At 50.6% G+C, this 12,043-nt stretch overlaps 1 protein-coding gene across 1 annotated transcript; it reads right to left on the minus strand.

Moving 5' to 3' along the window:
- Positions 1-489: 489 nt before the first annotated feature.
- On the minus strand, positions 490-11,840 carry LOC123079678 (metal tolerance protein 5). Its single transcript, XM_044502478.1, has 6 exons — positions 11,517-11,840; positions 3,748-3,863; positions 3,418-3,663; positions 2,802-2,882; positions 1,231-1,464; positions 490-1,065 (listed from the first exon to the last, which is right to left on the minus strand). Exons 1-6 carry the CDS (start codon positions 11,701-11,703, stop codon positions 715-717), a joined length of 1,215 nt encoding a protein of 404 aa, XP_044358413.1. The 5' UTR covers positions 11,704-11,840; the 3' UTR covers positions 490-714.
- Positions 11,841-12,043: the final 203 nt, after the last annotated feature.

Genomic DNA, 12,043 nt, shown 5'->3' on the forward strand with positions numbered 1-12,043 from the left:
AATCTTACGTTATGGGATAGAGTAGCATTGAACAAAGTTGGTGTGCACAATATCGGTCAGCCATAGACCAACGGTTACTGATTTAGTCCACGAGAAGTCAAAAATTCTGCATGTTTTGACCAATTTAAAGTGAAAAAAGGGGTTGCTCCTTCGGCAAAACTAGGACAAAGTTGAGCCAAAAGGTCCCGATCTAATCAGATCCGAACTTGCGAATTGCAACATTTGGTTCCGTTTCGAAGGCCCAACCTATGCCACGGTGGATACCAAATTCGCCCCTTTTCCGAGCGCCACCAAGTGATCTGGCAATCTCGAGGAGATAGATCATCAGCACCCATATTACAGAACTTATATGTGGCGAGTAATATGCTGCATACGTCCCCATCCTCTTCTTTCCTGTTGCTGCATCTACATTGATGTCCTCTGCTGCTTAGTAACCTTTTGCAAGCTTTGTTCATAGTCATGTGTGAACCAGCAATAAAAATGAGGCCATGATCAGGGTATAGAGGACATTTAAATATATATGCTACGTACGTAGCACAGCAACTTACAAAAGACACAATCTACGTCGACATCGCCAGATCCGGCACTCCAGTATGCACATTTCAATTGCGTGCCGCACCCGCAGGTTTTTCTGCGACGCCTTGACGAACACCGGATTTCCAAAACTATTGCCATTAATCTGTACAGAGCTGCATCCACCGGCTGATCCTGAAGCTACTTCTCATGCGACAGAGCGTGCTCGGGCCGATGGGTGAACTCGTAGTCGAGGTGGACAAAGGCGCGCTCGATCTCAGGCAGGCGCTCCAGCTTCTCCTGCAGGGCCTCGCCGATGTCGTGCGCCTCCTGCAGCGGCATGCCCGCCGGCAGCACGATGTCCACCTCCACGAAGTAGTGCGAGCCGAACGTGTAGGCGCGCACCGTGTCAATGTGCCTCACGGCCTTGTGGTGGTTCCAGCAAAGGTAGGTCAGCTTCTGAAGGTATTCTGGCGAAGCCGATTGCCCCACGAGTGAGTGGACGTTTTCTAGCACCGTCATCGACCATGTCCTGATGGTGTAGATTGCTAGCTGCAAATGAGGAACCAAATCATGATTATTATTTTTCTCTGAAAATCAACTGTCAATTTCAAATGTTCAACTCATGATGGTGTAGATACTGTCTGCTTTATCATTCATGTTATTTGGTTGTTATGTAAAAGAAGAAAAAGAAGAGAGGGAAGGGGAACCACTTACAATAATTGCACCAACAGGGTCGATCCATCCTTCGAAATAATTTGCGAGTAGTGCAGCCACAAGACCAATTATATTAGTGATAACATCGAAAATGTGATCCTGTGCATAAGCCTTGACGATTTCGTTGGTGAACGTGCGGCAATATAAAGCCAGGGCAAGTTTCACCAGCGTCACTGAGAACATGATGTCCACAACCCACTTTTCCTGCTCCTTCGTCAAGCTGAATTCACCTCCCTAAAAAATGATGGCTTCAATATGAGCAAACAAAAATTAATGGAAGAATTAAAGTTTGTATCTAAGAGTCTTAGTTCCAGAGTAAGGGATACATAGATGTGCTTCGAAAGGGAACTGCACAGCAACAAAGGTTGCAGACTATTGATGAAAAAAATTACTCCCTCCGTTCGCTACAAGATGTTTCGAATATTTCAATATGGACCACATATTGACTGAAATGAGTGAACAAACACACTAAAACGTGTCTATATACATCGAATTCACAAAAAAGTTATAACATCTTATATTTGTGAACAGAGGGAGTACTTCAGGAAGCTCTCATTCCAGCTGCCATGGCCTCCATTTAGCTAATCATTTCCCAGACAGAACTTTTTTTTGTGAGAATGTGATAAGTCCGAGTACAATGTAACAAGAAAAGGTTCAGTAAGAAAAGTATAGTGCTTAGAGCAAAATCTTTATTTTCTTTGAAGGAGCAGAGTAGGCAAAACCGCAAAAGCACACTGGTCATGGCAACTCACGAGGCTTCTGGTTCACAATAAAGGATACAGATCAAGACTTTGACCAAGAATTCTATTAATACAGAACCATGATTAGCTGGAAGTACTGTCGAAAACAAATCTAGTGATACCAATTTCATGTCATAAAATGCACGTATTAATAAAGTAATTCCTGGGCAAACCTTGTCTTAACAAAACCTAACAAGCCTACATATGGGAGTGGTGAGGGGTACTTCAGCAATTATTTAGTCAACACACACGTTGTCGTGGAAGTGATATAACGAACCTAAAGTGGCAAGATATGACATGTATCAAAGTATCGAAAGTACTGAACACTAGTACAGTGGGCAGATTTTATTATGTCAATAAACCAAAACGACCAACATTTGACATGATCTAAAAAACACAACTTGGTCCACTGATTTATATTTAAATATGTTTATAAAATCCAACAAAAGTAATAAGATACTACGAAACAATGAAAGTACTTTTTGAGATAAATTCATCTACACCACTTTTAGGCGTCTCTAAAAACTTTTGAACATATGTATAAGTAGTCAAATTTCAAAAGTTTGATTACTCAATGTCCAACATGACAGCTTTTAGTGAACTGCAGGGACTATGTGTTAGTGATACTCAAAGATCCGAGTCTCCCACACAGCTAATGTTGAAAAACAGTACAGGAAAGTTCAGAAGTGCAACAGTGAGTAGTAGGGGGATGTTAGTGCAACTCATGATTTTAGAAAAGGAAAAGAAATGCCCTTGGAGAAATTTCTGCTCAGAAGGACAGTGGAGATTAAAAAAAGGTATTTTGAAGCCAACAAAAATCAATGGACTTACATCAGACAACAGTGATCGAGTTGATTCTAAGATGATCTGAAGGCCAAGCGTTGCCATGACTGAGGCAAAGACAAGTATTCCCTGGAGAAAGTTTATAATGAAGCTGTGAACATACTGAAAAGTAAGCAAAAAGGTATTGCTTAATAGTACAAGACGTGCCTGAACAGTTGCAAAACTAAACCGGAAGCGTCGAAAGAAAGCATACTCTATAGTTTTTAGGCTTACAATTTCGTAGACCACGCCTAAGTGGCAGCTAACAAAAGCAAAAATAAATAAAAATACAGAGTAACACTGGAACACCCAGGGTGCCTTAGAAGTTAGAGCATAATATTAAGTCTTCTTCTTAAATCACAAAGCTTAATCATATGTTCTAATTTCACCACTTCATTCAAGATTTTACATTAATTTATTTATTTTCCTGATCCAATATCCGTTTGCCTTCCTTTTCTTAGTGCTATACAAAAGCACTATGGAGAGTAAAACTAGTAACTGAAGTATGCAGCACTTATACTGAATTAGAACTAATTAATACACACCAATGAGACTGGTCGAATGGATTATAAAACAGTTCCCTAGAAAAGGAACTATAAAAAGTACATGTTGAAACAAAACTCACCAGCGGCTGCATGCGCTTTTTACCAATTGGGTATCTGTAGGGATTTGGTGTTTGCATAGAAAAGGCAGTAAACCATAAGATGAACCCTGATAACAAGTCAAGAAGAGAATCCAAAGTGGAAGCTATAATAGCAAGCGAGCCACTCCGTACTGAAGCATACACTTTTGCAGCAAAAAGAACCATGTTTGCAATGTTTGACAGCCTGATGGCTAATGTTTCACTCCTAGCAACCTGTTCACGCTCTTCCTGCAGGTAGATAAGTTTCGTTTAGCTTTTAAGTTAGCAGTCTTCCCTGATGTCACAGCCTGAAGCTTATTTTATAGAACGGACCTTGGACATTCCAGGAAGAAAACCACGATCTGTCAACGCATCCATTTCATTGAAACCCTCTAGCATTTCCACTTGCTGTTGGTAGTATTCAGCGACAACATCCTCAGGAGCTTGGCCTGCAAATAGAATTAAAGATCTTATTTGGAAGCACAGGTCATCTCCAACGTGGATCACCAAATTTCACCCCGCAAATATTCCCGAACACATCCGGACGCGACTGCAGACATCCGGCCGGGCGGAGGCCATCCTAACGTGATCACCAAATGTCCGCACAAAATTTAGCAAGTTCAATATATTGCCTGCAAACCGGAGGAAATTTAACAAGTTTGAACCAAACCTAAACTAAGTTATGCATAGTAGCAGACAGTCACCTCCGTCGTCGTCGACGCTGCCCGTGCCGCTCTGGTCTTTGCCGCCCGAGCCTTCATCGACGAAAGACCTGCCAAGCGTCATGGCATCCCTACCCGGCCGATGCGACGTGCTCACGGCGCATACGCTCAGCCGCATCCTCCACCGCCTTGCACCGCTTGTCCGCAGCGGCTTGGAGGAAGAGGGCACACTCAAACTCCGACAGCCCCACTTGGACGAGATGGGTGTTGAGTTGGCACCGGAGGCGGGCGGCCGACTCAACGGTCATCTTGGAATGGTCGAGCGCCCAAGCCCCCCAAAGCACGGGTCCGCAAGCACCCACGTTGGCGCAACCTTGGTCTAGGTGAACACCGCATTGTGTTGCGTGTTGCGTCCAAACCTGGCCAGATGACCCGGCACGGCCTGACCTGACCTAAACGACACGGCCCACCCAGGCACGCCTAATAAACGGGCCGTGTCGGGCCGGCACTCGTGCCACGCTCCCTGGCCCAGGCACGGCACAGCAAGAAAACGGGTCAGCCCACCGACACGTTTAGCCCATCAGCCCGCCTCATTCCGGCACGGCCCAATTATAAACGTGTCGGGCCAGGCACGTTAGGACCGGCCCATTTAGGCATGGGGGTGGCTTGGATGACGGCTCCTTCTTGACGGTGGGGAGAACTGGGCGCCACTGGTTGTCTAGCTAGCGATATGGCAGAGACAGCGGCTGTTCCTTCATGCGGCGTCCGATCTGGACGTTGTGGTTGAACGGAGAGGACACCGGCGTCGAACCCCGGCCGATCAACGACCAGCACAACGCCTCCTCCATTTGCGGGCGAACTCGTCGTCCGTCAACGCCAGCGTGGCGAGTAAGTGCGGCTTTTGCTTCTCGTCGTAGGAGAAGATCGGCTTCACGTTCACGGTGGATGGATACATGGACGACAACGGGCTTGGCGACCGTGGGCGGTGACGCAAACTGGACCCGAAGCTCCCCCAGATCCGATGTCCTAGCGTGACGGCGGCTGCTCGGAGCGATAGCGGCTGAGCAACCACCACGCCTGGGTCTTCTCGGCGTCCATCTTCTTGCCCATAGCGGCGGCCAAAGGTATGGTGGTGTGCGGCGACCGGTGGAGGTGTGGGACAGGAGTAGTGTGCAGATAGGGTTTGCACTGAGGAGGCCGGTCAGCTAAAGCCAGAGTAGGCTTCTCGGTCCCCGAGCCGCCATGAATGCGGGTAGGCGGCAGGCCAGTCAGCCGTTTCGGATAGGGTTTTGGGTGGGTCCAGGCTTTCGGAGTCTGACGTGGCAGACATCCGGACTCCCGTGCTACGCTGATTTGAGGGCAGCTTGTGGGATTTTGGACATTCGAACCAGTTCGGACTGTTAGACTGTATTTACATATAGCTTCTGTATATGCCTTGTATATTGTATCGTACACCTTGGTGTACCCCTTATATATACGAGATAGCCACACCCTTTACGGGTGTCGTGCAGTTTCCCAAAACCCTAAGTCTTACATGGTATCAACCCTAACCGGTCCTATGTCTTCCGCTGCTGCCACCGCCGCGATCGCACCGAACTCCGTCGCGCCGGCCCCTGTCACGGCGCCTGCATCGCCGTTCCTCTCCTCGCGCTCCCTGGTCTCGGTCTACACCGGCCAGTCCTCGATGGTGGGCGCCTCCTCGGATCAGCCACCGCCGCCGTCACCGGTAGCGCCTCCGCTGGTCCCAGGAGATCCTTCGTACGCTGGTCCCTGGATGGGATCGGCGACCTACGGGCCCTACGGGGCCGCTCCCCCGCTGCCAGCAGGCCCCTACGAGGCGGCGCCTGTCCCTGCCGGATCGCTGCCCTACGGCCCCTACGGGGCGGCTCCTCCGTCAATGGGCCACTACGGGGCGCCGCCTGCACCTGGTGCCGCGTATAACGCGGCGTATGGTGCCTCGCCCTACGCGGCCGCTGCGGCTGCACCTCCTGCCGCCGTCACAGCGGCGCCCTACGCGTCTTCAAACCCGCAACCCTTTGCGGCTGCACCTGGCGCCGCGAACGCCGGGTCGGACAGGGCCCCGCCACCGCCATTGCCCAACGGCGGCTACTACCCTCCGGCCATGGCTACACCTGGTGGTTCATCCCACATGAGCTACCACACGTCGCCTCCTCCTGCTGATCATGCCGTGGCCAGTGCGCCGTTCTACTTCGCGCATCTAATCCCAGTGAAGTTGACGACGGACAATTATTTGTCGTGGCGTGCACAGGTGCTGCCACTTCTCCGCAGTCGCTACCTGGAGGGTTACGTCGACGGTTCCTTGCCGTGTCCTCCACCACATCACCCGGCATACCATGCGTGGGTGGCTCAGGATCAGGCTATCCTTTCGGCGATCCAGTCGTCGCTCACCGAGGCGGTGTCCTCCTTGGTCCTCTTCACTGCCACGTCCCAGGAGGCGTGGTCTGCCCTTCACACCAGCTTCGCATCTCAGCAGCAGGCCCGTGCTCACACTCTTCGTACGGAGCTGGGGGAGACCAAGCTTCTTGACCTCAGCATTACCGACTACTTCGGCAAGATGACGCGTCTCGCAGACACATTGGCCTCCATTGGTCAACCGCTTCGCAAAGAGGATTTCACCACCTTCGTCATGAACGGCCTGGACGACGACTATGATAACCTTGCTGAGAACATCAATGGTCGTGATACTCCACTTGAACCCCGTGAGCTCTACGCCCACCTCCTTGCCACGGAACAGCGCGTCAAGTCCCGCCGTACCAACCCGAGTTTCATTGCTGCCAACGCTGCCACTCGTGGAAAAGGGAAGCCCTTCAAGTCATCTGTAGCGGGCAAATCAGTACCACTGACTTCACAGGCTCCACGGTCGCCTGCCGCTGCCCCCTCCCCCCCGACCGGGGGTGGCCGTTCGTGTGCTTGCTGCCCTTCATGTGGCGTTCAGCTCCCCTGCCAACTGTGCAACATTCCAGGTCACGTTGCTTCCCGTTGTCATCGCCGCTTCAAGCAGGACTTCCTTGGCGTCGGCAACAATGGCAAAGGCAATGAGAAACAAGCTGCCTTGGCCACTCACGAGCCTGCTCGTCAAGCAGGCCACACACCATCATATCCCATTGATCCGACTTGGTATATGGACACGGGCGCTACGAATCATCTGACGGGCGAGATGGGCAAACTCTCGGTTCAGGAGCCATACCGTGGTCATGATCAGGTTCACACCACCAGTGGAGCAGGTATGCACATATCACATGTTGGTCAGGCCTCTCTTTTAACTCATAAACAAAAATCTCTCCATCTTCGTAATGTCCTTAGAGTTCCTTCTGCTACTCGTAGCCTATTGTCTGTTCCTCAGCTTACTCGTGATAACAATGTTTTCACTGAGTTTCATCCTTTTTATTTTTTTATCAAGGATCGGGCCACGAGGGACGTTCTGCTTAGAGGTCGCCTGCGCGATGGATTATATGCACTTGATCTGCCTTCTGCCCCTCAAGCACTCACTGGTGTCCGTGTGTCGCCTACTCATTGGCATGCACGGCTCAGCCATCCTGCCACTCCCATAGTTCATAGTGTTCTTCATCGTCATAGTCTTCCCGTTGTGCCCAATAAAGATGTTGCCACAGTCTGTGATGCCTGTCAGCAAGGCAAGAGTCATCAGCTTTCGTTTTCCGATTCGAGTCGTGTCGTCAAAACTCCACTTGAGCTTATTTATTCTGATGTATGGGGGCATGCCCAAACTTCTGTGAGCGGTCATAATTATTATGTCAGTTTTATTGATGCTTATAGTCGGTTTACTTGGCTTTATCTTATCAAGCGTAAATCTGATGTGTTTGATGTGTTCCTACAATTTCAAGCTCACGTTGAGCGTCTTCTTAAGCATAAGATCATTCATGTTCAGTCAGATTGGGGGGGTGAATATCACAACCTCAATTCCTTTTTTAATAAGCTTGGGATTTCACATCGCGTGTCTTGTCCTCATACACATCAGCAGAATGGCACGGCTGAACGTAAGCATCGTCACATTGTCGAAACTGGTCTCACTTTACTTGCTCATGCATCGGCACCTTTTCGGTTTTGGAGTGATGCATTTTCCACTGCCTGTTTTCTCATAAATAGGCTTCCTACACGACTCCTTGGGATGAAAACACCACTTGAACTGTTGCTTAATGAAGTTCCAGATTATACTTTTCTCAAAGTTTTTGGTTGTGCATGCTGGCCTCATCTTCGTCCTTATAATAAGCGTAAGCTCGAGTTTCGGTCAAAACTTTGTGTTTTTCTTGGGTATAGCTCTCTTCACAAAGGGTACAAGTGTCTTCATATTCCATCCAACCGTGTCTACATCTCGCGTGATGTTGTGTTTGACGAGAGTGTATTCCCGTTCTCGTCTTTGTCCACCACTCTCACACCTCCAGTCTCCTCCTCGCAATCCACCCCTCCACTGCCTGCTCAATTTGTTGATATTGCATATTCTCCTGCGTTGTTGCCTAATCATGCTGCAGGAACGGGTCGTGGAGCTCGCCTTGAGTTGCTGGAGGAGCCGGAGCCATCAACTGCACCTGACGTGGGGAGTGGCCTCGTGCATGCGCCATGCACGCCTGGACCGGGCTCTTCAGCGCGGGCTCTACCCGTGCCGGCCTCTTCTGAGGCTGGGCCGGTCTCGCCTGGGCTGGTCTCCCCTGCGCCGGCCTCCCCCAAGCCGGTGATCTCACCTGGGCCTGCTTCTCCCGAGCCGGCGATCTCGCCTGGGCCGGGCTGCCGCGCCTTGGTTGGCCTCGAGACGACTGATTCGCCCACCCAGTCGATTGTCTCGCCCGGGGCTGCCTCGCCTGGGTCGGCCTCGTCCTCGCCTGTCACCACTGCATCGTCACCGGCTGCTTCGCCGGATACTTCTTCATCGCCGGTGCCGTCGCCACTTGCTGCACCACTTGCGGTTGTTCCTCTTCGACCACATACTCGCAGTCGATCCGGTATTGTGTGTCCCAAGCAACGCACAGATGGGACGGTGGCCTGGCTTGCGGCATGTGTTGCTCATGTCAAGGAAGATCCTTTGGCTGAACCGCGTCACTTTCAGGTTGCTCTCGGGATTCCTCATTGGCGCCAAGCTATGGAGCAAGAGTATCAGGCATTGTTGACAAATGGTACTTGGCAGCTTGTTCCCCCGGTCTCTGGTGTCAATATTATTGATTCCAAGTGGGTCTTCAAAGTTAAGAAGCATGCCGATGGTTATATTGAACGCTATAAGGCACGGTTAGTGGCGAAAGGGTTCAAGCAAAGGTATGGTCTTGACTACGAGGATACGTTCAGTCCGGTGATCAAACCAACGACTATACGGCTTCTGTTGTCCTTGGCTGTTACTCGGGGCTGGTTTGTTCGTCAGCTGGATGTTCAGAATGCTTTTCTTCATGGTGTTTTGGATGAGGAGGTTTACATGCGTTAGCCCCCGGGGTTCGTTGATCCTGCTCGCCCTCATCACCTGTGTCGCCTGGTCAAGGCGCTCTATGGGCTGAAGCAGGCTCCTCGTGCTTGGCATGCCAGATTGGGCTCTGTTCTTCGGTCACTTGGTTTTGTTCCCTCTACTGCTGACACCTCGCTCTTCCTTCTGCATCGGCCTCAGGTGACGATGTATCTTCTGGTATATGTTGATGACATTATCCTCATTAGCTCCTCGGATGCTGCTACTGATCGTCTGATATCTTCCTTGAGTGGTGATTTTGCGGTGAAGGATTTAGGAACGTTGCATTACTTCCTTGGCCTGGAAGTTTCACGTTCTTCTGATGGCTTGACACTCGCGCAGCATAAGTATTCGCTGGACCTGTTGCGACGGGCAGGTATGCTGAACTGCAAACATGCCATGACTCCTATGTCTGCTACTGACCGTCTGTCTGCCTTTGATGGAGATCCTCTCACCTCTGATGACGCCACTGAGTATCGTAGCATTGTTGGTGGCCTGCAGTACTTAACTATCACTCGGCCAGATATCTCATATGCAGTCAATCGTGTCCGCCAATTTCTTCATGCTCCTCGGACTTCTCATTGGACAGCGGTGAAGCGCATTCTTCGCTATGTTTGCTTTACTGCCTCATATGGTTTACTCCTTCAGCCAGCACCGTCTCCTACGCTCTCTGCTTTTTCAGATGCAGACTGGGCTGGTAATCCAGATGACAGGCGATCCACGGGGGGACATGCTGTCTTCTTTGGTCCTAACTTGATCGCCTGGGCTGCTCGCAAACAAACTACCGTGTCCAGGAGTAGCACTGAAGCTGAATACAAAGCAGTTGCAAATGCTACAGCTGAGATCATATGGGTACAGTCCTTATTGAGAGAGTTGGGAGTTTCTCAAACTCAGCCGCCTGTTCTTTGGTGTGACAACATTGGAGCTACATATCTCTCATCTAATCCAGTGTTTCATGCTCGGACAAAACACATTGAAGTTGACTATCACTTTGTACGGGAACGTGTTGCACAGAAGCTACTCCACATCAAGTTCATCTCCTCCAAAGATCAACTTGCTGACATCTTCACGAAGCCTCTTCCACAACCTCAGTTTGTAGGCTGCAGGCGCAATCTTAACATACTTTGTACTTCAGGGCATAGTTAAGATTGAGGGAGGGTGTTAGACTGTATTTACATATAGCTTCTGTATATGCCTTGTATATTGTATCGTACACCTTGGTGTACCCCTTATATATATGAGATAGCCACACCCTTTACGGGTGTCGTGCAGTTTCCCAAAACCCTAAGTCTTACACGGACAATTTGGTGACCCGCGTTTCGAGGCCTAAATATGTCTGATGGCCCAGTCCAGACATTTACGGCCGTTTTGGTGACACCGACCAGATGCCCTTGTGTGTTTTTTTTCTTTCGAAAAGGGCCCTCATGTGTGTTAAAAAGAGGAAAGTTTCAAAGAGTTCACGTGCTATCCTAGATAGATCCCACAGTCCTTTTATCCTTGTCATCCAATCCCCCACTACGATAACTCTGCTGACCTCACACAGCACCTTTTTTAGGAGATATGCATGAGCAGTGCAAGACTGAAAGAACTGAACCGAAAAAGCAGAGATGGCCCTTCCCCATATGGGCCATACGCAATACGAGAAGCTCAAGACGGACGAAAAACATCAACGGAAATCTACACATTTCTGCTAAGTTGGGATAGGAAGTCGAATCTAGCGAAGCACCACCGTCAGTATCCAGAACCCAATCTCCATATCCGAAATGGACTACTTATCTCCTCTTACTAGGAAGTAGGAACCAAAACAAAACAAAAAAAATGGTAAAGTTTTATAATCATCACGAGCTGCATAAAGCGGCCGCCCCATCGCAAAAACCAAGCTGCCAAATCACGAGGCACCATCGACCAAGCACCATGGGCACGCATCGTCGGATAAAGAAGTAGCACGCCAGCACCAGTGTCAGGGAAAGAGGCAGTACCTATGACGCCGAGGCAGTGGTAGTGGAGCCCTCGGGCGGGCCTCTCCTGGCGCGCCTCCGGCGGGCGGAGGCCGTCGAAGTTGAGGCGCCACGACTTCTCCCCCGCGGGCGCGCCGCCGTCGCCGGCCTCGGCGGCGGCGAGCAGCCGCAGCTCCTCGCCCTCCCCGCTGGCTCCACCGGCCGCCATTTCCGAACCCTAGCCGCCGCCGGGTTGCTTCCTGCGCGGCGCCACACGAGGGAGCAGGGGAGCGGACGCGGGGGGAGGTTGGGAGTTGCGAGGCAAAGGCGTCGTCGAGCAAACCAATTAAGCGGCCACTAATGCAGTAGTGGCGCGTCTCGATGCGATTAAAGGCGCGAGGAGCGGGGCTGCGGGAGGCTTCGTGCCTTCTGGGTGCACTGAGTCCATGCACCGGGAGAGGCCTGGCTGGTGGGCCCGGTGGAAATCGGTGGTTCATGGGTCTAGTGCGTCTGGTTGGTGTACGAAGTGCTTCCTGCGGGCCGACTATCCGGGGAAAGGTGGCACCGTG

The sequence above is a fragment of the Triticum aestivum genome, chromosome 3D (assembly GCF_018294505.1).
Source record: "Triticum aestivum cultivar Chinese Spring chromosome 3D, IWGSC CS RefSeq v2.1, whole genome shotgun sequence".
NCBI classification, from domain to species: domain Eukaryota; kingdom Viridiplantae; phylum Streptophyta; class Magnoliopsida; order Poales; family Poaceae; genus Triticum; species Triticum aestivum.

Excerpts from the sequence above, each read along its gene's own strand:
- LOC123079678 (XM_044502478.1), bottom strand. The coding sequence starts at position 11,703 with ATGGCGGCCGGTGGAGCCAGCGGGGAGGGCGAGGAGCTGCGGCTGCTC. Across the intron at positions 3,864-11,516 it reads CCACTGCCTCGGCGTCATAG|GCCAAGCTCCTGAGGATGTT; the intron begins GTACTGCCTCTT and ends TTCTATTTGCAG. Across the intron at positions 3,664-3,747 it reads TTCTTCCTGGAATGTCCAAG|GAAGAGCGTGAACAGGTTGC; the intron begins GTCCGTTCTATA and ends ATCTACCTGCAG.